Genomic DNA, 27357 nt, shown 5'->3' on the forward strand with positions numbered 1-27357 from the left:
TGAAGCCATAACTCAATAGTTGGTCCAAAAATAATGATTATTTGTTTTTTCCTTCTTTTATCTAATTTTCATCTTTGGAATCTCCTTATCCACACTAATAACTTCTTCTTATCAGCCCCTCATCAACAAAACCAACTTCATATCATCACATCAATTAATTTATAAATAATTAATATATAATATAAAAAAATGAGTACACCGTCATCTACTATCAGCGAATTACTTGCTCAACCTCTCGTTCTCACCGATCAGGATGTTGTTTTAGTAACAGGAGGAACCGGTCTCTTTGGTAAAGCCGTTGACCATGTTGTTAAACAAGATAATTTGCCAGGAAGTTGGGTTTCTTGGGATCAAAGGATGGTGATTTACGTGATTTGAGTGCTTGTAAAGCACTTTTTGAAAAGTACAAACCAACCTATGTTTTACATTTGGCTGCTTTTGTCGGAGGTCTTTTCAAGAATATGAATTTTAAAGTCAGTTTCTGGCTCGACAATGTGAATATGAATAATAATATTCTCTCATGTTGTTATGAATATGGAGTTAAAAAGACCATCTCATGTTTATCTACTTGTGTCTTTCCAGACAAGATTGAATATCCAATTACTGAAGATAAACTCCATGAAGGTCCACCACACTTTTCCAATAATGCCTATGCCTATGCCAAGAGAATGTTGGACATGTTGAGTGTTTGGTATAATGAACAAGCTGTTCGTGAAGGAAAGGAAAGCAGATTCTCAAGTGTTATCCCAACCAATCTCTATGGACCACACGATAATTTCAATGTTGAAAATGGTCACGTTTTGCCAGGTTTAATGCACAAGTGTTACAAGGCCCAAAAGGAAGGTTCCGATTTTATTGTTTATGGTTCTGGTAAGCCATTGAGACAATTCTTATTTTCACATGATGCTGCTCGTATGTTATTGTGGACCATGTTGAATTATCAATCACAAGAACCAATCATGTTGTGTGTGAGTGAGGAAGATGAAAAGAGTATTGGACAAGTTGCTCAAAGTATCAAGGATGCTTTCAATTTTTCTGGAAATATGATTTTCGATACATCAAAGGCTGATGGTCAATTTAAGAAGACTGCCAGTAATGCCAAGATGTTACGTTTGAATCCAACCTTTAAATACACTCCATTTGATGAAGCCATCAAGACAACTGTACAATGGTTCTTGGATAATTATGAAACTGCTAGAAAATAAAGAGTTCAGTAAATTTTGAATCATTCACAAGATAACAAGCAAGTGGCAATGAATCAGAAAATGAAAGAAGTGAAATGTTTGCGCCATCGAAACATCACATGTCATCCACTCATCAAATAAAAAAAAATCATCACCTAGGTTAAAGAAGTGATACACTTACACAACATCATCATCACAAACAACAACAATGAAGGAAAGAATAATATCAAGACTTCACTTGGAACAATTCATCCAAGACGAAGTTTTATTCTATTCGATAGTTTTATTCGAAAAACAAGTTTATTATATTTGTGTCTGTGCTCACTTCATCTATTTATTTAAAGAATCCTTCACTAATTTACCAATTCCAATTCTATTAGAACAAATTGAATGTATTGAAGTCTACACAGACCATGTATCCAAGTTTAGTATAGTAATTTCTGATAAAAATCAACTAAATCAAAAAGAAAAGACACTTCAACATTTAGTTTTAGAAGCCTCCAACAGGACACAACTCATCAAGGAATTACAAATTCACTACAAAACCAACAAGGTCCTAAAAAAGTGGCACTTTGATGGTCAATCAAATTATGACTTGAAAATTGTAAACAAAACTCTCATTCCGAAAAGCAATACTTCAAATATGGAAGTTGGAGAGGGTATTATTAATAATCCATTTCAAAGTTTAAAACTCGACCGTTCTCACATTATTAATTTACAATCAAAAATTTTGAAAAAGTTTCCACTCACAGAAAAGAAGGCACGTGTTGAAAAATTATTTAATGGATATTGGTTTATTATAAATGATAATAATCTGGTGAGAAAACCAATTCCTTCATTGGGTGAATATAAGAGTAAACCCTATTATGAAGTTGTTTATGAAAAGAAAAAAGAGGATCAAACTCTATTGGCTGATAAATTGGTTGTAAAGATTATTCCAATAAGAAATTCAAATGCTCCTAGAACAAATATTAGAACTTTTGCACAAAAGATGATTTCCAATAACATGCTATCATCATGTTCAGATTTTGACATTATTCAGGATGAAGAATTTGCAAAGGAACGTTCCATTTACAAGTTTGATAAGACCATTACAGAGGCCTATCAAATCAAATCAAAATATTATTACTTCCCTAATGTATTTTCCAATAACAGCAAGAAACAAAAGAATAATTCAGTACCTGAAAATGGATTGACCTATTTGGAAAAAATTGAATTGCTTTCATTGAGTGATCCAAATGCATCAATTATTCCACATTATAGAATCAAGCATGTCATTGTTTGTAGAAGGAGATTTATTCCTCCATATGCCACTCACTATCAAGATATTGTTTTTGAATATGACTATGCTGAACAGGATACACAAGAAAAGAATGAGATGCAAACAGAATTTTTGAATTTGTGTGCACAATCATTGAATCCTCTCCCTCAATGTTTCTTGTATGATCAATTGACTATTAGAACCAAGTTGGAGTCATTATCTTGTGATGAAGATTTTTATTATTGGGTAAATTTAAAGTTTGGATTGAAACCTGAATTATATCCTCTCAAGTGGAGTCAGGAAGTTACAGAGGAAACTCGTGTCGAGTCATTTGTTAAATCAGTTTCCAATATTATTGATATCATTGTCAATTCGGCTGAACATCAAGTTTCTGATCCATTTGCTATTGAACATGATATTGTCTATAATGTTGACAGTCCTGATACTGTAAAAACTCCATCCATTCAACATATCATTCAATGGAGAACAAAAGTTTCATTCTATTTGGGTTATTATATTGATGAGGTTGAAACTTCCAGTTTTGAAAAGATTATCAAATCACTTCTCATTCTCAAACAAAAAGGTGAAATTTCCGATAAGAAGCTTCTCCAATATAGACGTACACTCATTCTCATTTTGGATTACTTCCTTCATTTGAGAATTGTCAATAGAGAATATGATTTTGAAAAGACAATTGATGAGAAAATTGAGGAAATTGAGCAAAAAACTGATGAAATGCACTATAGCTACTTTGATATGAATCAAATGAACTTGGCTGTTCAAAATCAAATGAATGCCACATCCGCATCCGGCTCCTCAAATCCTGGTGGTTTGACTCAATTCAATGATGATGTACTCTATGATGAAACTGTGGAAAAACATGTTCAACAACTCAAGAATAACCAACTTTCCAAACAATTACAATTGATCATGTACAGACAAATGTTGATTGGTGGAAAGAATCATTTGGAAAATGGAGGAAGTGCCTCCTCAATGGCTTCCAATCACACCAGTAGAACTGTATGCAACATGAATGCAAACATCTTCCTCAAATTGATGAAGTTGAATTATTTCATTGGTGTTTTGGGCATGACCCCTCTCTCGTAAGTATTTTTAACCCGTTTGAATGTTACTAATAATTTCCAGATTTGTAAAATTACTCTCAAATGCTATCCACATTAGCTCCATGTATCATTATGAGACCATTTATGAAATTTGTTATGAAATTTCACAATGGTTGAACAAATGCAGTCAAACATCAAAGGTTTCTGCTACATCCACATCTGCTTCATCTACTAACAATGATGATACTGACTCTACATGCAGCACAGATGAAGACACTCCAGAGTCGAGAGGTGTTTTAATCCAAATTAGAGATACATTATGTTCCTACACTCCATTCCTTCACAGTTTATGTTCCTTGCTCCAATATGATGATGATGGATTATTGGCCATTGTTGCCAACATTTTGGAAAAATTGACATACTTTTCAGAGAATGTTAGAAAGTGGTTTACATCCAATGATTATTTGCAATTCCTTGTTGATCATATTGAAGCATTCAACTCTAGAACACAACCAAACTTGGCCTCTTCATTCTTGAGAATATTGAGAAATTGTTGCAATACTACTGATAAGAGATCAGTCATAACTAAGGATGGTGAAATTGTTCCACTAGTTGTTAGACACATCCTTCCAAACATACTCACATCTCTAGTGGCTGAATCTATTTCACTCTCTCAACATACAGATGAGCATGTCAAGCTTCCATTCGAGAGTCCACATCGTGAAGATTTGTTAAAATCAGCATTGGATGCATTATTAATTATTGTTCAATCATCATCAGATAATGAAATTGGAGGTGAAGATGAAGATGAGTTGATGAGTGAATTGATTGTGAATGAAACATCCATCCATACATTAATAGAATTATTGGGACATGTTGTACGTCGCATGATGAGTCAACAAAACACCAACATGCATGTGAAAATCCCATCTTATTTCACAACATTATTGAGCATTCTCCTATCCCTCTCATCACATGAGTACTTTAGAGGAGTGGCCATCTCTATAGTATTGAGCACATCAAGTGGAAGTGTGATTAGAGGTCTCTCTCGAGGAATTGCCAATAGCCACACATTAATTACTCTCCTTGTTCAAATTGTGAATATTGTCCAGCCAATGATTGGACATTCACCACTCAGCATTACTAATGGATCACATACTCCTCTAAGATTGAGAAGAGATGCCCTTACCAGCACTCCAACCACTCCACATGCATCTGGTTCTCCAACCACACCAAATAATGGTACAACAAATTCCCATACTACAACCACTCCTCTAAATGGCAACATTCAAGCAAATGAAAACATGGTACAGATTAGGTTCATCCTAACACTCGTACTCAGTACATTACTCATGCTGTCATCCAATTCAAAGGCACTTCAAGAGATGAAGGAGAACATGTTGGAATTGCTCATCAAGGAAGTGGAAGGTAAAACATCTCAACTCATTTTACCAAATGAAAGTGAAGACAACTTGACCAGTACTCCATCTACCTCTCATAACATCAAGGTCATTACATCAGTATTGAGTCATCTTCAGAACAGATTAAAGAGTGGACCAGCTGGTGGTCGTAGTCAAACCATGCCACCTTCATCTCCATCCAATACCATGAACTCATTCCTCAGAAGAAAACTCCTCTAAGCTACTACTAGTCTTCTCCGCCACCATTAACATACACATGTGTAAGGATGTGTATGTAGGAATGAATGTCTTGAATTCACACATTTATGAATGTAAATGTGCTCATGTGGATTTTTTTGGTGTGTGTGTTAAAAAATTATTTTGAATCAAGACCAGACCTGATGGTGGTGAGTTGGTGAACTAGGCAGTTTATGCGAAGGGTCACAAGTAAATAAAATCCTTATTAGTGTCAATTACGATCCGAATTCAAAGTCCTTATTTGAATTCCACATAAGGCTTGAATCCGCTTTAATAGTCCACCGATTAAGGAAAATAAATAACCATGCTTATTGCTGAATGAGCAAAATTGATTGAAGGTTGGCAAGATGCAACAATATTTGAAGGTGTGAAAGACCAAAAGAGAATGTTCATTATTGCTTTCAGGATCTACTCGTAAATTTCACAATGTTAAAGAGCTTGATGAACCCTATTTCTAGGTTGTATTGTAGTATACAATATGCCTGTATCATTCAATTGGGGCTTATAGTATTCATTACAAACAACAAAGCCTGTGGAGTCAACCAATCTGCAGAATTTGTTAAGAAATAACAATCTTGAAGATGAATGAAAATTGAAGAAATTGGATGGAAGTATTGAAAAACAAATTGTGCTCTTGCTATTTCTGCGAAAAGAAGGAATTGTCTATCCAGATTCAAATTTTGACTTTGTTTTCTCTTGTTTCTATTTCTAATTCTCTGCCCGACCTTCCTTCTCGAAAGCGCCAAGATTCCAATTGACCATTTTATGATTGAAACAAACATATGGAATGGAATGTTCCTACCCAATTAGTATCCCATCAACTCAAAATTCTCTTCCATTTCCCATCAAAACTTGTCGTTATTATGTATATTAAAGAATCATTGTCATCCTCTCTCTTTTAAAGTTTTCGGCACCACAATTTTTTTCAGATTTAAAAAAAATACGAAAAACTCAAAATTTGTTGTGGATGGAAAAATGTTCAACGATAACAATAACAATCATTTGGAGTCGTCATCGTTTGAGGCTGCTGCTGTAGAGTTTTCTCCTAGTCTAGGATTTCCACCCTCTCTGTTGTCATTACTCTCATCATCGATGAGTAATCCGATGGCTGAGGAGGATGTTTTGCAATTATTTGCCCAATCAGAGGATGTTACTTCAGAGACAACATCTTCGGAGGAAAATTTTGGACAAAGCTATGAAGAAAAACCAGAGGAAAAGGATGAGGATTTACATCCAATTGCCTGTATAAGATGTAGAAAGATGCATAAATTTTGTAGTATGTATTTTGCATCTATTAATCATCTTTAACATGTTATGATGTTAATCATCTTACTAATTCTGATATTTAATTATTAGGCCGTCACAAAACTGGTTGTGAAAGATGTAAAGCCAAAGGAATTGTTTGTGAATTTAGAGAATCAAAGAGAGTGAGAGGTTCTTCTGATAATTTGGAAGATAAAAAGAGAAAGAAACCTAATTCACCATCTGAAACAGAATCTGGACAAAGTGATGAGTCTGAACTCTTTGTTGCACCAGATGCCTCATTAACAAAATCATTTCCAAAGCACTTTTCAAAACCATTAGCTATCAATTGTTATTATTGGATGATTTGTGACATTAATGTTATTGTGGAAAAGAAGGAAATGGAAAAGTACATTCTTCACAACTTTGGAACTGATACTATCACCAAGAAGGAAATGGAAGCATTCTTCTATAGTGCCAAAGCTCTAGTGGAACAATTTGTTGGATTGTGTGATATTGCTGAAGAGTCTGCTCAAAAATCAAAGAAAAAGTTGGCTCTTCTCATTGACCAAGAACCAACTCACCTCATTGCTAGTACCTACTATAATCTGGCACTTTATGAGATTGGAACTGGAAGGAAAATATCTAGTTATTATCTTCATTGTGCCAAGTTTAGATATATGAATAAGACAGCATTGGAAGTTTCGAATATGAATGATTGTGAAATCATGTTACAAAGGTCTATTGGATTCCTTGAGCATTTGGTTATTGATGAGCAGGATGTCACTCAGATGACTAAGAGTTTCCCAGCATTATTTCAACATGCTTCTGGTCAATCTCTACCTGATTCTATTGCCCTTTCACTACAAGAGGAGGTGACACAAGAAAATTGTTTCAATTTCATCAAGTTAGGAGAAGAAATGGCAAAACTAATCATTACCTCCACCAAGAATAGAGCTTGCAAACAAAAGACTGAAAAACAAATGGTAACCTACGACAAGGCACTGAACTTTTTACAAAATATCTTCTGTTATGGAGTTCGTATCGGTATTCTTGTAAAGGCAAGATGCAATATCAACATGATTGAAGAATCGAGTCTCAAAATTACCTACCTCACTATGAATGAGTTCTTTGGAGTTGCCTCTGTATTCATGATTCCATTCTTTGCTTTGGCAGCAAGAGTTCACTTGCAAATAGTGAAATCCATAGAGGATGGTACGAGAAATAATTTTGAAATGGGTATTGGACCAGATGACAAGCCTGTTCAAATTGATTACTATGACATTTTAGCAAAGGATTACAGAGCATTGAATGTGTTGGGACGTAGATTTAAAAGAATTCAAGTTTGTAACCAAAAACTCCTCTCTACCATTGCAGAAATTCTCAACAATAGAAACAAGAATGATGCCAATGTTTCCAATCATTTACAGGAATTTTTAGACTCAACTGTGTGGAAATAATATATGAGCATTCATAGAGGAAGAGTAATTGGATCAATAATGATCAATAGTTCATAGCAAGATAGTATCATTGAACACGCACACAGTGTTATTATTATAACACACCAGACTGAGTCTTAATAAACGTACCTTAATGTGAGCTTGAAATTACGACATTCCTTTACTCGAATTGGATAGGACCTTTCCTGATATGATAAAAATTTTTATCTCTTGGACCTAGGCCTTAATAAGTACCCATAATCTATTCGCAGATTTTCTATTAACTGGGTCAGTTAGAATGCAACAATCATCAAGATGTATTTTTCTTCTCCTTAATAGGTAAATCAACGAGGAATCTTCTTCCTCAATCAGCAACCAAAATTATCAAAAACAAACAAGACACTCTTTTAACATTCAATCCAACAATCATTCCTCATAGTTTTCTAGTTTCTTTCTTATTATGAAGCGTATTAAACCGCATTAATATGTTAAATTCCAAAGCTCTAATAAGGTATTGCAAAGCTCCACTTGTTTACTTCCATACCAGTAAGGAATGAGCTAAATTGCAGACCTTAAACAACGAGCAATTGATCAACTCAATGAGTGCGTGGGCGATACCATAAATCTTCTAAATAAGCAAAAGCTGTAAAGAACCGTAGCTTCTTTCTCTTAATTCAGAATCCTGTTGCTTTACATATCAGGCTTTGACAGATTGTGATGGTTGATACCTTACATTCAACACAAACAACAAGGCACAAACAATTCATATTGTTGTGTATTATTGGTAAACATAGTATGGGCCACAACACCTATCCAGGACAATTTGAAAAAAACACCCAAGACTAATAGATAAAAGCATCATCTTCATCATTGAGGAGGAGTAATTCATTTCCCTGCTGTGCGTCATATCAAAATTCATCAAAGAAGTTTGTGCTACTCAAGTGTGAAAAGCAGTTCTTGCCCAATTGAGACTCTATCATCAAATATCTACCCCAAAATTTAAAAAGCATTCTAGAGGTATCACTAGCCTTATTCATATAATTAATAGCTTCAATTGGTCCACCATTTAAGCGATATTGGCTTGTCTCATTCCTATATGATTGTGTGCCTCTTCTCAATTACTACAACTTCAGATCACCATCAACATCATCATTCAATATAATTACAAGTCTTTACTGTAGTACAGTACACGCACACACAAGTTCTTGTTTCTATTCAAAATTTGCTTTCTCTTCCAAATCAACCCAACCTTACCAACAACAACAAGAGCAAAACTGTCTTGAGAGAAATTAATTGATAATTCCCTTGCTGAAAAAAATATCCCCTCATCCTCCTCACTCTCCCAATCCAACGAAAAAAATTGTTGGGCGCCAAAATTTGAAAGCCTTTTCATTCATATTTGACCAACAAACGGCAAGTCTACAATTTCCATATTTATAATCAAATCCATAAATGAACAGTCAGCAGATCCAAAAACCACAACCAATAAGGACCATCAACAACAACAATAACACAAACAGCTCCACCAAAGGAGGGAGCTCTTTAAAATTTGTGGTTCCAAACAACCAGAACAACACTTCAACTATTGAGAACCAGTCCACTAACAACATTTCTTCTGAAATACAGGGCTGCAGAAGTGGTGTGAATGGACATGGATGCAGAATGAACAATCCACCGTCCTCCCCTTCATCGTATGTTTCTTATGATACCAAAACACCATCATCATGTACGGTACATGTAACGTACTTGAATGCAACCTCTCCTTCATCACCCAATAACACAAATAACACATGTGTTGCAACTACAACAACAATACAGAATACGAATGCTTCTAATGGCAGCACCGAATCATCATTTAAAAGATTCCCAATTTCTCAATCTCCCTCCGTTATTGATCCTGCAGTCACCATGCAAGATCACTATTTCCATACGACAATCAAGACTGAAAATGCACAATTTAAGAATAAGTGTCCTTCTGTTTCCCCTAATAATACTACACCTTCCACTACTCCAAATTCTTATTCTAATACCTTTCAAGATTCTTCTGTAAATCCCCCAAATGACAGCAAGCCAATAGCGACCAGTCAACTATCACATCCTTACAATACCTCATACCATAATAATAGTAACCAATCCAGTCTTAACTCTCCATTTGAAACAACAACCCATGTTGAGTATCCGACCATGCAACATTTACCAACCTTGTGTTCTATTAACCCTACACAAACAACACCAATATCAAGCAATTCCCAACAAGCACAAACAACACAGTCCTCTCATCTTCACGTTAATCATCAACAACAAACACAACAAAAACAAATACCACCCAATAGTTATGCAGCACGCCTATTTTCCATGAATAACAATAATATTCATCATCATCATCAACATCATCACTCAACAACAATTAATCCGAATAATATTATTAACAATAGTCAAAGTTCTCCGAATAGTAGTAGTGGTGGTGGTCAACTAATCACTTCAATGAATAATAATTCAAATATAACCATGAATAGTCATCATCAACAACAACAACCACAAATAATGAAGAGTGATTTGGGAATGAATAATAACACATGTGGTAATTCATCGAATAATAATAGTACGACTGCTTCCATGTCATCTTTACCCACTCCCCAACCCATTCCTATAATGAATAACAACAAGGGAACAACAACAATTAATCATCAACATGATAATTCCATGTTGCCAAGTCCTATAATGATGACAACCAGTTCCTTTCCTCAGTACAATTCCATGCCGATGAATGTAGTGGCAAATAATTCTACACACCAAATAATCACAACAACTGTTAGTGCTACTACATGTGGAGAACGGCATGGTGATAACTCGCCCACAACATGTGGTCACCATGTACAATTATCATCATTATCCAATATTAATCCATCCAATTCCTCCTCTTCACTGTCATCGAGTATTTCCAGTGGCCATGTGAAAAGTAATACTACACCAAACAATATATTAGAATCCACCCCTTCCTCACATCAACAACAACAGCAGCAACATGATGGATACAGTAGCACCACAAGTAGCAGTAGCATGTCATTGAAAGCATGCTCTTCGTCGTCAATTCAACAACAAAATGATGACTTGTCAATTTCCAGCCAACAACCAGAAAGAAAAAAGAAGCGAGTCAACCCACCTCCACCAATAATGAATAGTACAACCGGTCACCATCTGCCTCCATTTATTCCCATTCAACCACATCCTTCTCTCACACCAACCCATAGAAATCCTCCATCTCCAAACATGCATTCACAGTACCAACAGTTTGCAAAGATTGTTCCTTTTGGTGGCATGTCTCAAATGCCAAATGTCGTTGGTCAACCACAACCACCTCCACATGGCATGCCAGTTCCTTTCTATCATAGCTTCACACCATTTCCAACACCGATCACACCAACAGGAATTCCTCCAAGAATGTCAAATAGTAATATCATGAATGCAACACCATCTCCAACAACTCCAGTTCCTCTTGCTTCCTCTCCACAAGGAGATGCAATTTCCTCATCGTCCAGTAATTCAGATGACAGTTCAAGTAATACTCCAACCAATAGCCAACAGCAAAGTGCATCAGCTTTTCCTACCTCTACTCCTTCTTCACACTACTCGTATGAGATTGTCATTCCAGGAGATTCATGCTCCACAATTATTAAATTGAATGTTGGGTTAACTCTTGATAAATTTCATGATATCAGAATGAAAAAGACAATATTTGAAGCTTTCATTGAAAATCAGAAAACTGTCAATGATGGAAGGTCTGGAATTTCAAATGAAACTCAAAAGATTAGTACTTGGAGGTTGAAACAAGTAGAAATTATTAAGAATATTTGCTTTTTCAGATTTAAATTGTTGGATGATGGAAAACCAGAATCTCCCACTGTTGAATTGGACAAAAATGGTTATGAAATTAATGGAAATGCTTTGGCAAAAGTTTGTGAAAGTGGTCCAAGTAGATTGGCTTTTTCACTCGATTCCTATGGTAAAAGAGTTTCCAAGAGATTACACAAAGAAAAGCTCGTCACTTGTCCATTTTTGATCACGTTGACAAATGGTACAAAAGATTTTGTAAAGTGTGTTTGTGTCCATTTGTGTATTAATAAGAGACAAAAGAAAACAGTAATCACTAGAGCAGATTTTGACACGTTACTGCGAGATAAGAGTTATATGGTTTCTCTCATTTCTATATACGCAAGTTCAACAAAGAAAAAACCACTTGACGAGGAGTCATTGTCTTCTGATGAGGATGAACAACCACTCAAAATATTAAAAAGGGATCCCTCTGGCAGTGCTCACACAGAGTTGAGACTTAAACATGGACCTGGCTATATGGTTTCAATTAATAATGTTACCTTGAGATATCCATTTGCAGGTGTTGATCCAGGACCTGTGGATAATTGGAGAGTTAGTTTAAAAGGTTCAGAGGGTGAGATTGATTGTCAAGTTTTAAGTGTTTCTACAGTTGAGTCCGAGAGCAGTTCATCATTCTCTACTGTTTCCATTTTCTTTGAGCTACCAATAATATCTACTAAGGTGTCAGTTCTGGTAGTCAAGTATAAGAATATTGAACAATCTTCAAATGCTGCATTTTACATGATTGACGATAAATAAATAGTGAGAAAAAGACAATTAAATTGATGTAATGACTTCATTTTCTGTTGTAAACGCACAACAGAAAAACTGAATTAGGAATTCTAATAGCTTAATTGTCTTTTCAAGAATTAATCAAAATCATGATCATCATCCACTGATGATCATATTTATTTAGTTTTCAGTTTTGCTTTTGGATTAAAGAAAAAACTATCAGCAGAATTTCCAACATCATACTTGACTCCTGGATCGTTTTCTAAATCTTCACATGATCTATATCTGTGAAATGAAGGACTTCTCAGTGCTTTTCGTTTCTTACTCTCAAGGGAAGGACTCTCAAAAAAGTTAATATCATTCATTACTTCATCCTCTTGACTTGTTGGAGATTTATCAAATGAGGATGAAGAAGAATGAATATTCAAATCTTGTAAACTATTATCATCAAATAAATCAGATGAATCTTCACACATTCCCAGCGTAAAATCATTGAATATTTGACTCTTTGTTGATCTTGGTGGAGGTGGCCTCATTAAAGAAAATCCATTCATAAATTCATCATCAGAATTATCACTCTCTAGGATTGTTGGACCAACAATGGTCGTAGATTTTGATGAGCTTATTGGTGTAATGTGATTAAAGTTAGCTTTGATCGTGGAAGGAAGTTTAAAACTCTTTACAGTGGAGGGACAGTTATTATTTGATTGATTGAGAGAAAGTGGCGTGGAAGGAGAAGGTGTCTCTAAAAACATTGAGGCAATACTAAAGTGTGAATCGTCAAGGTTTTCATCCAATTGTTCTTGTTGTGTTGTAACATCAAAGGCACATTCAAACAGGTTTTTGTACACTGAGGAAGAACCTCTTCTTCCAAGTTTCTTTGTTGGGTTGTGTTTTTTAGGAGCACTTGGTGGAGGTTTCTCACCCTCTTCATCAGAATCATTCATGAAAATGTTCATATTATGATCGCTCTTACGTGTTGGTGATCTATCAGCTGTGGTAACATTTCTCAATTGATTTTCCTTAGTATATAATTGAGGTGTTGAAAAATTGAAACTCTTATTAGATAGAGCACTACCTAGACGATTTGCATGATAACTGCTTCCATTGCTACTAATACTACTTAAACCAGCAGAGGAAGAGATTGATTGATTGGAGGAAGGTACAAAATTATTAATACGGGAAATATCAGGTGTGAATGGTGTGGAATACAGAGTTGGAGATACAGATTGCAAATTGGATGAAACTGGTCGAATGGGCGTTGAGCTAAATGCTAATCCATTCTGTTGTACCAATTGTGGAGGTGATGGAGTAAATATCGAGTGATGATTACTTCTTCTTCTTGAAGATTGATTCGACTTGATTACACTGCTTATTTCAGTTGGTTTTTTAAAGGAAAATTCCAAGTGTTGAAAAGCAGATGAATTACTATGACAACTCTGTTCGCTGCTTGGAGTGGAATGCCAATGTAGAGGTGGACTATGTGATGATGATTCTAAAGAGGAGGGTGGAGAGGATGTACAAGGAGATCCCATCGTAAAGTTTGAAAAGGGAGAAAATATATGTGATTCAAAGGCTTGTTGGTGATTTTGTTGGGAGGAGGGTGTTTGTGGAAGTTTATAGGGATTATGTTGTTGAATCATTATAGAGGAGGAGGATGATGTTGTGTTGTTGCTGGTACCACCAACAAATGGCGAGGATGATGTTGATGGTGGTGGTAACATTTTTTTTTATTTTAAATTTGTGAATTTAACGACTGTTTGGCGCGTTTGATTTTGGCGGGAATATTTTTCTTTGCTTAACTAATACCATTATTTATGATAATTCTTTAAACTTCTTCATCTTCCAAGAGGGATGAGGAGGATGCATTGGAATGATTGTTAGAATTGAAGAGAATCAAATCCTTGATGGCCTCCTCTTGAGAATTGTATGAATATTTGGTGGAATTATCATTTTCCAATAAGCCAACATGGAATGTGATTGCTTCCCTTACAGTTTCAATCTTCTTGAGTAGTGGTTTCATGTAGCCAATAAATACCTCCAACAGCACGGATGCAACCTCAGAATCTTGTGTTTCCAATGGTGGTACTGTTTCACTATTTGATTTCTTCTTTTCCAATAAACCTCTACACTTGAGAATGGCATTGAGAAAGTAGGATGTCTTTTCATTCTTACAAACCTCCTTAGCAATATTAACAAAGAGAATGTTGGTATTTTTCTCTTCTGAATCCTTCATGGCCATCTCAATCTTCTTGACCAAGCTCATCATGTAGTCGATTGTCCTGTTCAAGTGATAGAGAACCTTATCGTTGAATTCCTCTAATCTGGCTTTGTGATCGAGAGAATGCACGTGTGGAAGGACATCATCTAGTTTGTTATCGAAAATCATGAACCAAATTCTGCCTTCTCTCATCGATTCGGTAATTAACATTTCATTGGTCTTGTGAATGTTCAAATACCAATCAGATTTGATTTTGTACATGTACCCATTTGATAAAACCATGACATATCCTTCATGACCCTTCTCATCCTCTATTGCTTTCTTAATTCCTTTCATATCTGTTTGTGAGATGATTTCTGGATTTTCACAAGATTTGACACATTCAATTCCATACCCTTTACAAGAACTTTTCATTTCTTCGTACGGAATGAATGATCCCAAAATTGTATGTCTCAAGGCGAGCAATGAAATGAATGGCTTATTTCCGTAATTTACAACAACTCTGTGATCAGGTGAAAAATATTCGAATAGTGGTGTGTAACCTCTATTCATCCACTCGACACAAAATTTCACTAATTGGGCGTATGATCCCTTATCTTTCAATTGATCCTCCAATGAATGCATTCCAAAATCAATTACAAACGGTATGTCTCTAGTTGATTCACATTCTCTTCCATCCTTGACAGATTCAATTGCAAAGAGTGGAAGCTTGGATTCGTGTAATTTCTTTCTCTTCTCATGATATTCCCTGTTGATCTCATCTTGTTCTGAAACATCACTCGATTGCCCCTTTACAAGATTCAATTTTTCCAATTCATATACAAATTCCTCAATGGATTGAGAGTGATCATTCTGATAGTCCAACTTGGTTCTAAACCTCAATCTGAAATGTTTCTTCTCTCCAGAATCATCCTTCAAAAATTCAATGATAGGAGTGCACAAACTACCATCCAATTTTTCCAATAATGTGAAAGGTCTCTCCTTTCCAGTTTTCTTTTTCAATTCACTGATCAATTTTTCAATAATTTTAAAATTGGTTTCTTCCTTTTCATCCACATTGAAGAATTTTGGCATGGAACGACCAACAATTCTCCTACTTTCTCTATCAAAGCACAGTCCACGAATTTCTCTTCTCAACAACCTTCTTTCAATTTCCTCATAGGAATCCAAATTAATATTCAACTGTTTTGTATTCTCATCAATGAGATGAGGAATGAAGGGGAAACTATCACTTGACACCACTTTATAACTCACAAATGTAAAGTCATTATTCGATTGAATGACAAATCCCCTTGTTGTTCCGATATTTTCAATCACTTGATCCAAGGTTTCTATTCTTGGATAGATGAGTGGTTCACTGGCAGAAAAAGGAGCCTCTCTCTTCATATCAGTGTTGGTGTGGGTAATTGCAGTATTAAATGCTGACATTTTTTTTAAAGTTCACTCTTGAATTTGCACTGACTACTGTAATTTTATTTCATCTAAAATTGCGTATTGTAATCTTCTGGATAATCATGTCCTGGTGGAATGTTTTTGCTATCATCGTCCTGGGATTTAAAGAGGAGAGTGTGGCTCTTTACATTACTTGCAATTGCTTTACATTCTTGATAGAAGAAAATGGAATGGAGCATGTGAAAATGAAAATAGAGATCTACCTCTTTGGTTGGCATTACTCGTCGATTTTCTTGGAGGAATTGAATGTAAGTACTCTTTTGGCCGATATCTGCCTGTGAAAGCTGGAATATATGCTCATCAAGGAATAATTCCAAATACTTGACTTGCTCTTTCACATCTTTGACTTGAGCCATTTCTTCTGAAAGACTATTATAGAAGAAGAGCTTGGGATTAAATGGATGGTGTGTTGGCAAGGCAATACCATTTCCTTCTGAAGATAGTAAATGTAAATAGTCAATTTCAAGATCTTTTGGAAATTCACATGAGCTGAAATTGGCATGTTGATTCAAATTATTTCTATTTTCAAGTATTTTTGTAAAATTCAAAGGAATTAAATCAGAGGGGCAATTACTGTAGTAATCATCCAATAGAATAAAGTGAAGTCCAATTAAAACATCATCTGGTGCAAAATCAAAACACTTGTGCTTTGATTCATTCAAGAAATGTTTCGCCTTTTCCATCATCTTTTCAAAATACCACACCTGATCTGGATCTTGGGATAATATTAATAGTGAGTCATTCAATTTTTTTGTAATATCCTTTAAAAATTGAAGATAAAGAGGCAATCCTTTTTCAAAATTAATGGAAGAGCTCAGGAATGGTGAATAAATTATTGATTTAAAGAATGAACCCTCACTCTTCTCAAAAGGAATGCTGTTTGTTACATTTGCATAGGATGTCGTTTTTGAAATTGTTATAATCTTTTTTCGTTTCTGTTCAATAAAACTCAACACTGTTTCGTTTTCTATCAACATTGCTGGATCAAGAATGAATAAAGTTTCTCCCGTTTTCTTGAAAGATGATGCAGCTTGATACATTTCATACTTGTAATATTCAAGAAAAATCATTCCACTCAACAGATAAAATTCAATACACGATTCAGTTTGATGTATCATCATTAAATATTTCACATCTTTCGAATCTAAAATGATATTATTCTTTTTGAAAAAGTGAATCATTCTTCCTCCAAATATTTGACTGCCACCTTCTTGGTTGTAAATAATTAGTTCATGAAATTGAGGAGAAACTGAGGCAACAACATTAATCAACTCGACACTATCTATAAATTCAAATATACTACACAACACATTCTCAACCTCACATAAAATTTGAAATGGATTCGTCTTCTTTTTCGATTTGAAAAACGAAAAGAAATTAAATAATTTCGTTCGTTTTTTCCATGGCCTCATACTTCTGCGCCTTCCCTTCACGTTATTTACCAACATGGAAGGCAAACTAGTAGAAATAAATCGTTCCAAACAAGCCAATTTAAGTGCCTCATTATTATTTCCATATCCATAACTTCCAACACCAACAATCATTCCATCAAAATTAAAAGCCACCTTTCCACAATTAAAATCCACAACTATTGATCGTCTACACAACTCCAAATTATCAATCATTGCATTGCCATCCTCATCATAACTATAATTCACAAATTGATTAAGTGGATCAAATCTCAAGTCATCATCAGAATCTGATACTTTACATCGATTCGGAACAAACCAACCATTAATTTCCTCCTCACCAATCCAAACAATAAACATTCTCCTAATTTTCAATGCATATTTCCCTTTCAATAGCAAATGATTGGAGAGAGAAATTCTCTCCGATCTGTAACCATAGTGATAGACAGTCAATTCATTATTAATTTGCTCGATGGATGATTTTTGAGAATTAATTTGATGAATATTGTTATCATCATTGGTCAATCCAAGGATAATGGCAAGGACCTCGATTATGCTCTCCCTGGAAATTGTATTGAGTGCTGTGGATCCGTAATCAAAGCTTCCACCACGACAAGGCATTTTTTTTTAGTAAAGTTCTGTTTACAATAAAATTAGTATCTTTAATATTTAATATAGCCTTTTTGTAAACTTTACAATAAAGATTATTGATTGTTATTGGATGCACTTTTCAAATTGCAACTAGAATTATTTACAAGTTCCAAGTTCATTTGGTCAACTAAAGAAAATACCAAAAAAAAATGCAAACACTTCTCTTAGATCAATCATTTCAATCCAATTTACTCTCCACTAAAATCAGAGACATTCCTCACCATTTAAAATACCAAACAATCATAGCTCCGATCGTCTCCGGAGGTTCCGAACATTTAAAGGAAACCATTAAATTTCTCGATACAAGACGAGATTGGTTTACAATTCTCAAATTTATGAATGAACACAATTCGGGTCATAATCCATTCAGCAATGTTTCCATCAGTTCATTGGGATTTAAATATTCACTAAGTAGCCGCCATGAATTATTTGAAATTTACATCAATTTGGGAAAGGAATTGAAATTTGATTCAAATTTTATATTTCAAATAGTTGGAATTAGTCCTGGATTTATTTATAATAATTCTAATGAAGTTATTAGAAATGATAGAGAAGTTGTGTTGAGATCTGTTAAGGGAGTTGGTTCTATGCTTAGTATTGCTTCTGATAGATTGAAAGATGACAGAGAAATAGTTATGGCAGCTGTCAAGCAAGATGGTGGAAGTTTAAGATATGCAAATGATAGATTTAAGAGTGATAGAGAACTTGTCCTGTCAGCAGTCAAATCAAGTGGTCATGCTCTTCAATCCGTTCATGAATCATTAAGGAATGATAGGGAAATTGTAGAGTTGGCAATTTCACATTGTTGGTCATTTCTAGGGAGTGCAGGCGAGGAAATGAAAAACGACAGAGAAATTGTAATGAAGGCCGTAATGAGAAATGAACAAGGAAGTGCCTTTCAATATGCTAGCAGAGAATTGAAACTAGATAAGAAGTTTGTTTTGGAGGTTGTCAGAAAAAGTAAGGGATTTGCACTTGAATATGCTCTTGAAGAATTAATTAAGGATAGGGAATTTCTTGTTGAAATATTGGAAATTCCTGAAAGATCTTCCACGGCTATATATTCTATAGCGAGATTTATTAAGGATGATAGAGATTTGATATTACTAACTGCTAAATATGATGGATTTATAATCAAATATATTAATGAGGAGTTTAAGAAGGATAAGGAGATTGTATTTGAAGCTGTCAGTCAAAATATCAATGTTTTTCAACATATTGACAAGTCATTAAGGGATGACAAGGAATTTGTGTTGAGATTGGCAAGGAAAAATTCAAAGATTATTCAATTTTTGACCAAATCAATGAAGAAAGATCATGAATTTATGTCTCAAATCAATAAATTGAAATAGATTGATTAGTAAACTTGGTCAAAACAGATACAAGAGGAATCGAACCTCTGACCTGCAGATTTGGAGTCTACTGCTCTCCCTGCTGAGCTACACATCTGTTAATTTGAAATTTAAAATATTTGAGTGTATGACAAAACTGGAAATCCATAGTAAATTTCAAAGTGCATCAAATTTTATTGTGTGACAGAACACAGTAGGGTGTTCTATCGAATATTTGTAAATAAATTAAGTTTCTTAGGTTTCCATTAGGTGGTTAGAAGAGTAATATCTTTAAATATTTGCTGAAATACTACCATGATTGATTTCTTCAAAGGTGATACCTTCATTCTTCAAATATTCCAAAACGGCTGGCTTAATCTTTGGTCCCTTTTCATCAGAGTGATTACCTGCACCATAAATAATGGTCAACTTTGGTTGTTTTTCACCTCTCAATTTTTCAATTCTCTTCTTCAAAAAGTCCATAGCATTGTCAACATATTGACCATGCAAATCAATTTCCAAATCACCCTTATCCTTATTCAAATGTTCAAACATTGTGTTGGCAGATTCTTGTTGATACTTCTTCATCAATTCTTGATGTTGTTTTCCTTCTTCAGACAATTGCTTAGAGAGACCACCATCACCACTTTCGTAGGCCTTCTTGGCTCTTTCGAAACAATCGGACATCAATTTAGATTCTTCGGAAATCTTCTTTTCCAATTCCTTGAACATTTTCATAGCATCGGTATCATGTTCAACAAATTGATTTTCCTTGGCATCGAATTCCCAACCGTACTTCTTCAATTCGGCCATAATACGATCATAACAGGCCTTTGGATTGGCTGATTGTTCAATGGTAATATGCTTGGAATCATCATCAGAGTCTTTAACATTAATTCTTGATGAAGTTTCCTCTTGTAATTGCTTGATGGTTGAACCCTTTGGACCAATAATAAACTTGGCAATAACAGCAGGCTTGAGAACGAATGAATTAGTAGCTTCATCAAAGTTAGAGGCAGCAACAGATGGAGTAGTGGTAGTAGCCTTTGGTGGTTCGGCCACAGCCTTCTTCTCCTCAACTACAACATCAGTAGTCTTGATTGGTTCGGCTGGTTTGGTTACTTCTGGCTTTTTAGTTGGTTCTTCAACAATGGCAGGTTGTTCGGAAGCCTTAGTTGTAGTAGTGGCAGCAGCAGTTGTTGATGTACTTGTGGAAGTAGTGGCAGCAGTTGTTGTTGCTGGTTCCTTCTTGGTTTCTTCCAATCTCTTGTTATTATTCTTCGACTTGTTGTTGGTGGAGGATGAAGATTCCTTTTGTCCTGAAAAACAATTGCCCATTTCTTCTTATTAATGTTTTGAGTTTTGAGTTTTTTTTCAAACAAATTTTGAATGGATTTTTTTTAAAGTCGCGATCTTGATCCCAAATTGTCTTGTGCCAAACTCAAAGAATAATTTGGATGACACATGTCAACTTGAATTAGCTAGAAAAAAAACGATAATTGATAAATTGATAATAGGAGCAGTAAGACGGCCAATAACAGATGATGCTATCAAAAGTTTTCGACTCAACGGATAGGATGACAATGGGCAATCCTCATTGTAAAAAAACTTCAAGTATTCGTTGATGATGATGATATTTATTCTCATCACAACATCTGGGCTGTAAAATTATTTACTTGTGTGGAAATTAATTGACGAGCAAAATTTGTTGGAAAGAATTAGATTAATGGTTCAACTCATTTCGGAGATTCATCAATTTATTATTTTCTAATTATTTACTTAGTGGTTCATGAAATTTTAAATTGTAGTCACGAGATGGAAACATTTGGAAAGGCAATTGCAAACAACAAGTACTGCATTGTTGGATCCACATGGTTATATATGGCCATTAAATAAGTCTCTCTTGTTCTTAATTTCCTCATCACCATATATATGTTTCATTGAATCCAAAGTCTTTTTATCTCAGTACATCCAACTGCACATCAATCTTCAAAAAAACAAAGATCCCATTTAGCCACAATCTCTGAGTGCCAAGTGTCATCTCCATATAGAGATGTTAACAACCGGAAAAGCTCAAAAACCGTATCTGGCCAATTTTATGTTTTTACTTTTAGATATAAGTTGCGCACGCAAAAGTGTTTTTGCCTTAATACCTTTGGCGCCAAGTCAGCACTGCACTTTTTTATGGAGAGTTTTTGCAAGCGTAAATTTATATATTATACTTTCAGAAAAAAAACCTGAACCACCGACGAGGAGGAAAATAGCCAACAACATAAGCCTCTCATTATTATATTATTATTATAATTATTATTACTTTGAAGTCTACATTTTATACTTTGGTATTTCAAATTTGATAGTTTAAAAATGGCGCCAACAGCATCTGTGATTGGTGGAAGCAGTGCCATCATGTCTGAGTCAAATTCAACCTCGGATAGTGGAAATAACTCAGATATGTCCAATACAATAGTACAACTGAAAAATAGGATTAGAGATGAGAGTTTTCACTTTTTATTTTCAATGCAGAGAAATGAACGAATTAAGGGTAACAAGACATTCTCTTTCCTTTTGATATTTTATATTATATTCTTTTGGAGTTATATTTGGGCACCAGTGTTGAGCCCAACAGATTTTAATTTTGGATTGTGGGGATCATGGATATTGACTGTGATTAATTATCCAACAACATATTCGCTGGATTTGATACCCTATGTTGGAGTGATAGTTTTGTCAGCATTTAGTATGCTCTTAATAGTATCTTATTTTGTTATTTTTATAGTTAGTATTAGGGCTGTTAAGACCTCATCACAGTACGTGAAAAAGATTAAGAAATTCCTTAATTACTCATCGATGGCCATGCTATTGTTGGCCATTCCGATGGCTTTCATACTAACGAGTTTTGTGGATTGCGACCATGGCTATGGGCGGTCAAACTTACTAAGAGAAACAATCACGCTCTCTACTAATACTAACTCTCACTATGAAAACTTTCTATATCAGAATGGTGTAAAGAGTTCCAATTCTTCTATCAATCTAAATTCCTCACCTTCATCAACATTAACACTCAATAGATTTCCAGCTGAATCCATTGTGTGTTACACTCTTGGAAATACCATACTTGTAGCAGTGACACTTACTTTCTATTTGATTTTAATATTCTTGACCGTCCTTTCTTCCACACTGATACCGAACTCTCATCCACTTAGCTATGCTCCAATGATTGTTGACAATCCTATCTTTCTTCCATTATTTTTCGTTCTTCATTTGTTTGGTATTTTGATTCACTTTCTCATTCCACCTCATTTTTCCTTTATTAGATCAATAGTGCATGTGCTATTTTCATTGGTGGGAATATGGTTTGTAAAGAGTAAGGTACCAATGATGAGGCGATTCGAGAATTCCATTGTTTCAGCTGTAGCCTTTGGTAAATTGGGATCTTCTATTGGAGGAATTGTTTGTTCTTTAGCCAATAATTTACACGGTAATGAGTTAGGTGTTGGTCTTACTGGAATGACTATTGTACTAGTTTTAGTATTTGCCTTGATTGGATATGTTACAATGGAGATTTATACGAGATATGTTATCAAGACGATAAAATCAAGATATTTAACTTTATTGGGAGAGGGTAGCTTGGAGAGAGAAGCTGGTGGCATTTTCCAACAATTGGAAGAACAAGAGAATGTTGAATTATTGGATTTGTATGGAAAGTTTGTAATGATGAGTAATGCTAAATCATTCAGACTTTACAGAAAGGAAATTGTAACCAGTACAGATTTACAAGAGCTCATTGGATTTATCAGAGGCATTTCAACACAAAAAACTGTACAACATGTGAATTTGTTGCTGACATCAGCAAGTTTGGTTGCTTATTTCATTCCAGACGAATCAAACTCGACTGTTTTTGCCAATGCCCTAATCAAGAGAGCCGTAAAGCAACATCCAAGTACCTATTTCAAATACAAGATTGGCCAGAAAGCAAAGGAAGTTGAAGTTTATGCTTCGGAACAACTTCGAGGTGCAAAGAATATGATTGAACTTAAATCAATTTTGAGAAATATTGAAAAACAAACTACAGAGCTTACCTCTCTTCATAGACACTACTTTAAAGAACTAATGCAAGGTATGTTATTGGTATATTTAATAATTACTAAATTACTTCTTAAAGAAATGATAAATTACAAAAAGGTAGAACAAATTCTTCATAGAGCAGCCGTTTTAACAGGGAGCTTGGATAGTATCTTTGATAATATTTTAAGATTATATTATAATGACAAAACTGTTTTAAGAACATATGCTTCATATATGGAGTCTTTTAAATTCAATAGAGAAATAGCTCAAGAATATTATGGTGAAGCAATGATGCTGGAAGATGAAGAGTCTCAGGCAGTTAGAAAGCCACCAACCTATATCACAGCTTTGAAAAAGAGATCTAATACTGTAACTTCATTATCAGAATCAATTGTTGATACTGATAATTCGAGAAGAAAGATGTTAAACTCGGTAGCTTTCAATAACATTGTAAACGAGCTCAGCGAACCATCTGTGGCTAGTATTGAAAACTTTGAGGGTATAGAAAATCAAAACGAAGCTAAAAGAGAGCTGGTTTACAGAACAGCATTAGAAAGTCACGGTTCTAGAGCCATGCCATTGATATTTTTCAGTGTGTTTATCCTTTTTTCGCTTGCTTTGATAGCTGTCGGTTTGGGTGTTGGTTATTCTTTCAGTTTAGCTGTCACTGAAAATGTGGTAAATGTTATTGATGCATGTTCTCCAATAGCTTCCCTTACCAATCTTATTATTACCTTGAGAGGATTCCAGGCAACTCAAAATTTGTTGGATATGGGTGTTACTTTGCAACCAACATTAACCAATAGAATTTATTCTGATATGACAAATACCAAATCTACTGTTAAAACTTTGGCTCAACTCTTGACAAATTTACAACAAAAAGCATATGACGCCAAGTTAACAGAATTGGTTTATTCTAGATATCATGAATATTATTATACTATTCTAATACCTTTGGCTTCAAATAGGTCAAGTATCTCAGAAAAGTTTTATTTCGCTACTACAGAACAGAATGTTACCATAACAGATATTAACAATGTTCTGCTCAAAATTACTACTCAATTATTGACAGCATCGAAAGAGGATTTGATGAAAACAGTGTCCAGTTATGAGTACATGTATCTCTACAGAAATCAAGAAAAAATCACAAGAGCTTATTCTGATTTTTGTAAAATATTCATGATTTCAGCCAAAGATGATGCAGTAACAATTAACACAATATTTACATATTACATTTCCTTTTCATTGAGTGTATATATAGTCTTTGGATTTATTTTCTTAATAATTCAATATAGATATTTATCTGGTGTTAAGAAACAAATCAAACTAATGCAAGAAAATGTATCCAAGAATGAAATTGGTAAATTATTCCATGATTTGGGAAAGAAAGTAAGCGATGATACTCATTTGAGGGCTTCCAGGAATGCTTTATTGACACCAAAAAACTTGTTTTCTTTGTTTGGATTTTTAACCATTGTAATTGTTTCAATTTGTTGTGGTATTTACTTGAGTGAAACTTTAGGAAATTCTACATACAGTTTTGAATCATACGTTACCATGGAAGATGGTTTTGATGCCATGTCATACTTACAGCATACCACATTTGCAATTTCAGAGGTATTTATTCATGCTGTGAATGCAAAGTTCAATGTCAGTGAGAGCAGTTATGCTCTTCTTGGGAATAGTGATATTGAACTAATGGCCACTGGATTTACAACTACTGTGAAATCATTGAGATACTATTGGAATTTATGTATGTATGGATCGGCTGTAAAGGCCTATGAAACCCTTGTTGTGGGAATGTTTACTGAAACAGATGACATGATAAGAGGAGAGGTTAATTGTGATATCGAGGCTTCTTTAAAGACTTTTGAAAAAATCAAATCCTCTGGAAATTCTACAACTTATTGTAAAATGGGTGTTGACTACATGGTACAAGATATTATTCTAAAATGTTCTAATTTGAAAGAGGATATCAAGACCTTACCGCAACTGAGCAATTTCAAATCTACTAGCTTGAATTTTTTCAATGAGTTTTATAGTATTGCCTATCTTACCAATGCAGTGTCTATGAAATTGATAGATTTCTCAAATGTTTTTGCTGTTAAATCCGCCACTCCAAGAACAGAACAAATGATTTCTTTAGCGATTATTGCCTTGATTTTGAGTTCCACCTTTTTCGGTATAATGTACTATTCTATTGATACCTATTGGAAAGATTCTCATATTGCAAGATCATTATTTAACTATCTTTCAATTGATACATTGGAATCCAATGAAATAATTAAGAATTACGTTCTCTATCACACCACAAATGATGGTATTAAGAGAAAGAAGAAGAGCACTGAAGAATCCAAAGTGAATGCCATTTTGAATGCTGCAGTTGATGGAGTTGTTGTTTGTGATGCTCAATTCTGGGTAAAGAGTTTCAACCCAGCTGCTTCCAGAATGTTTGGAGCTCAACAAGAAGAGTTTGTGAATAAGCCAATCTATTGTTTGATGACTCCTTGGTTCCATGACGATGTTCGTAAATTCCTGAATGCTTCCAAGAACAATACTAGTCTCAATGACGCCAAATCAGCATCATTTGAAGTGGATTGTGTCAGAACAAATCTTTCAACATTCTCAGCAAGAATTAACCTTTTCATTACCGTTTTTGATAAGAAACCAATTGTTACATGTTTCATTAAGGATATTACTTCAGAGAAGAAGCACAACTCACTTCTTCAAGAAGAAAGAAAGCACTCTGAAGATCTCTTGCTTAACATTTTACCAAGTGCTGTTGCCACAAAATTGAAAGGAGGAGCCAGCTTGATTGCTGAGAAATTCCCAGATGTAACATGTTTCTTCTCTGATATGGTTGGATTTACGGCATTATCTTCTAAAATGGGTCCTAATGACCTAGTTCAAATGTTGAATACTATTGTTATTGGATTTGATGATTTAATGGATGTTTATCACCTTGAAAAGATTAAAACTATTGGTGATGCCTATTTCTGTGCAGGGTATGTTGTTTATATTAATTAATATATACTAATAATTATTCAGAGGTCTTCATGATTTGAATGCCCAATCTGATCACCCTGAGAGAACTTTGAGATTTGCTATTGATACATTTGGAGTTATTAGAAATTATAACTTGAAATTTAGAAGAAACAATTTGAAGGAACAAATTAACATTAGAATTGGTATTAATACTGGGCCAGTTGTTGCTGGTGTCATTGGACGTAAGAAGTTTGCCTACGATTTGTGGGGTGACTCTATTAATACAGCCTCTAGAATGGAATCAAATTCCAAGCCAGGAAGAATTCAAGTTTCCAGATCTACTTATGAAAGAGTTTTTGATTTAGGACTTGTTTTTGAGGAAAGAAAAATTGAAGTGAAAGGAAAGGGAATGTGTCAAACCTATTTGTTGGATGCTAAGCACCATACATCTGCTATAATTACAGAAGAGGATGTAAAAAACTCTGCTGATAAAGAAACCAAATCTGAGATTGCTGCACACACCGCTCCAATTGATAATCACGAATTGGAGATTGAGTTAGTACCAAAAACACCAAAAGGTGAAGTTGAAAATCAATAAATTATTAGGATTTTATTTCTATTAGAATTAAAATACTAACCAATTGAAGAACAACCACTCTCATCATCGAATTTAACATTTACAATTTCAAAATTGATTAATGATTTTTATTAAATTGTGTCACCTCAAATTGCTTTAGTCTTTTTATGTCCTCTGCATCAAAATGAAATGCTTCGTCTACTTTTCTCTTCT

The 27357-nt window shown here is 34.6% G+C and overlaps 10 protein-coding genes and 1 non-coding gene across 11 annotated transcripts; 6 read left to right on the forward strand and 5 right to left on the reverse strand.

Moving 5' to 3' along the window:
• Nucleotides 1-189: 189 nt before the first annotated feature.
• Nucleotides 190-1205, forward strand: NAEGRDRAFT_74166 (uncharacterized protein; the record flags this gene model as incomplete). Its single annotated transcript, XM_002670776.1, has 2 exons — nucleotides 190-306; nucleotides 357-1205. The coding sequence occupies 2 exons, from the start codon at nucleotides 190-192 to the stop codon at nucleotides 1203-1205; spliced, it is 966 nt and encodes a 321-aa protein (XP_002670822.1).
• Nucleotides 1206-1392: 187 nt separating this feature from the next.
• On the forward strand, nucleotides 1393-5380 carry NAEGRDRAFT_81723 (uncharacterized protein; the record flags this gene model as incomplete). Its single annotated transcript, XM_002670777.1, has 2 exons — nucleotides 1393-3548; nucleotides 3592-5380. The coding sequence occupies 2 exons, from the start codon at nucleotides 1393-1395 to the stop codon at nucleotides 5147-5149; spliced, it is 3714 nt and encodes a 1237-aa protein (XP_002670823.1). The 3' UTR covers nucleotides 5150-5380.
• A 762-nt stretch (nucleotides 5381-6142) lies between these two features.
• Nucleotides 6143-8013, forward strand: NAEGRDRAFT_59601 (uncharacterized protein; the record flags this gene model as incomplete). The annotated part of the gene is made up of 2 exons (XM_002670778.1): nucleotides 6143-6443; nucleotides 6524-8013. The coding sequence occupies 2 exons, from the start codon at nucleotides 6143-6145 to the stop codon at nucleotides 7867-7869; spliced, it is 1647 nt and encodes a 548-aa protein (XP_002670824.1). The 3' UTR covers nucleotides 7870-8013.
• Nucleotides 8014-9300: 1287 nt separating this feature from the next.
• Nucleotides 9301-12506, forward strand: NAEGRDRAFT_59602 (uncharacterized protein; the record flags this gene model as incomplete). The annotated part of the gene is made up of 1 exon (XM_002670779.1): nucleotides 9301-12506. The coding sequence occupies one exon, from the start codon at nucleotides 9301-9303 to the stop codon at nucleotides 12478-12480; it is 3180 nt and encodes a 1059-aa protein (XP_002670825.1). The 3' UTR covers nucleotides 12481-12506.
• Nucleotides 12507-12629: 123 nt separating this feature from the next.
• Nucleotides 12630-14177, reverse strand: NAEGRDRAFT_74170 (uncharacterized protein; the record flags this gene model as incomplete). Its single annotated transcript, XM_002670836.1, has 1 exon — nucleotides 12630-14177. One exon carries the CDS (start codon nucleotides 14175-14177, stop codon nucleotides 12630-12632), a length of 1548 nt encoding a protein of 515 aa, XP_002670882.1.
• NAEGRDRAFT_81726 (uncharacterized protein) lies at nucleotides 14167-16060 on the reverse strand (the record flags this gene model as incomplete). The annotated part of the gene is made up of 1 exon (XM_002670837.1): nucleotides 14167-16060. The coding sequence occupies one exon, from the start codon at nucleotides 16058-16060 to the stop codon at nucleotides 14282-14284; it is 1779 nt and encodes a 592-aa protein (XP_002670883.1). The 3' UTR covers nucleotides 14167-14281.
• A 95-nt stretch (nucleotides 16061-16155) lies between these two features.
• NAEGRDRAFT_74172 (uncharacterized protein) lies at nucleotides 16156-18156 on the reverse strand (the record flags this gene model as incomplete). Its single annotated transcript, XM_002670838.1, has 1 exon — nucleotides 16156-18156. The coding sequence occupies one exon, from the start codon at nucleotides 18154-18156 to the stop codon at nucleotides 16156-16158; it is 2001 nt and encodes a 666-aa protein (XP_002670884.1).
• Nucleotides 18157-18335: 179 nt separating this feature from the next.
• Nucleotides 18336-19538, forward strand: NAEGRDRAFT_74173 (uncharacterized protein; the record flags this gene model as incomplete). Its single annotated transcript, XM_002670780.1, has 1 exon — nucleotides 18336-19538. The coding sequence occupies one exon, from the start codon at nucleotides 18336-18338 to the stop codon at nucleotides 19536-19538; it is 1203 nt and encodes a 400-aa protein (XP_002670826.1).
• A 24-nt stretch (nucleotides 19539-19562) lies between these two features.
• On the reverse strand, nucleotides 19563-19635 carry NAEGRDRAFT_t687. Its single transcript has one exon. It is a non-coding gene; the product is annotated as a tRNA-Trp (tRNA).
• Nucleotides 19636-19684: 49 nt separating this feature from the next.
• NAEGRDRAFT_81727 (uncharacterized protein) lies at nucleotides 19685-20890 on the reverse strand. The gene has a single exon (XM_002670839.1). The coding sequence runs from the start codon at nucleotides 20853-20855 to the stop codon at nucleotides 19809-19811; it is 1047 nt and encodes a 348-aa protein (XP_002670885.1). The 5' UTR covers nucleotides 20856-20890; the 3' UTR covers nucleotides 19685-19808.
• A 2005-nt stretch (nucleotides 20891-22895) lies between these two features.
• On the forward strand, nucleotides 22896-27165 carry NAEGRDRAFT_74175 (uncharacterized protein; the record flags this gene model as incomplete). The annotated part of the gene is made up of 3 exons (XM_002670781.1): nucleotides 22896-23634; nucleotides 23680-26587; nucleotides 26631-27165. The coding sequence occupies 3 exons, from the start codon at nucleotides 22896-22898 to the stop codon at nucleotides 27163-27165; spliced, it is 4182 nt and encodes a 1393-aa protein (XP_002670827.1).
• Between the last annotated feature and the right edge of the window lie 192 nt (nucleotides 27166-27357).

Source organism: Naegleria gruberi, assembly GCF_000004985.1.
Source record: "Naegleria gruberi genomic scaffold NAEGRscaffold_67, whole genome shotgun sequence".
NCBI classification, from domain to species: Eukaryota; Heterolobosea; class Eutetramitea; order Acrasida; family Naegleriidae; genus Naegleria; species Naegleria gruberi.

Bases quoted from the DNA above. Each gene is read 5' to 3' on its own strand.
- NAEGRDRAFT_81727 (XM_002670839.1), bottom strand. From the start codon at position 20,855: ATGGGCAATTGTTTTTCAGGACAAAAGGAATCTTCATCCTCCACCAAC.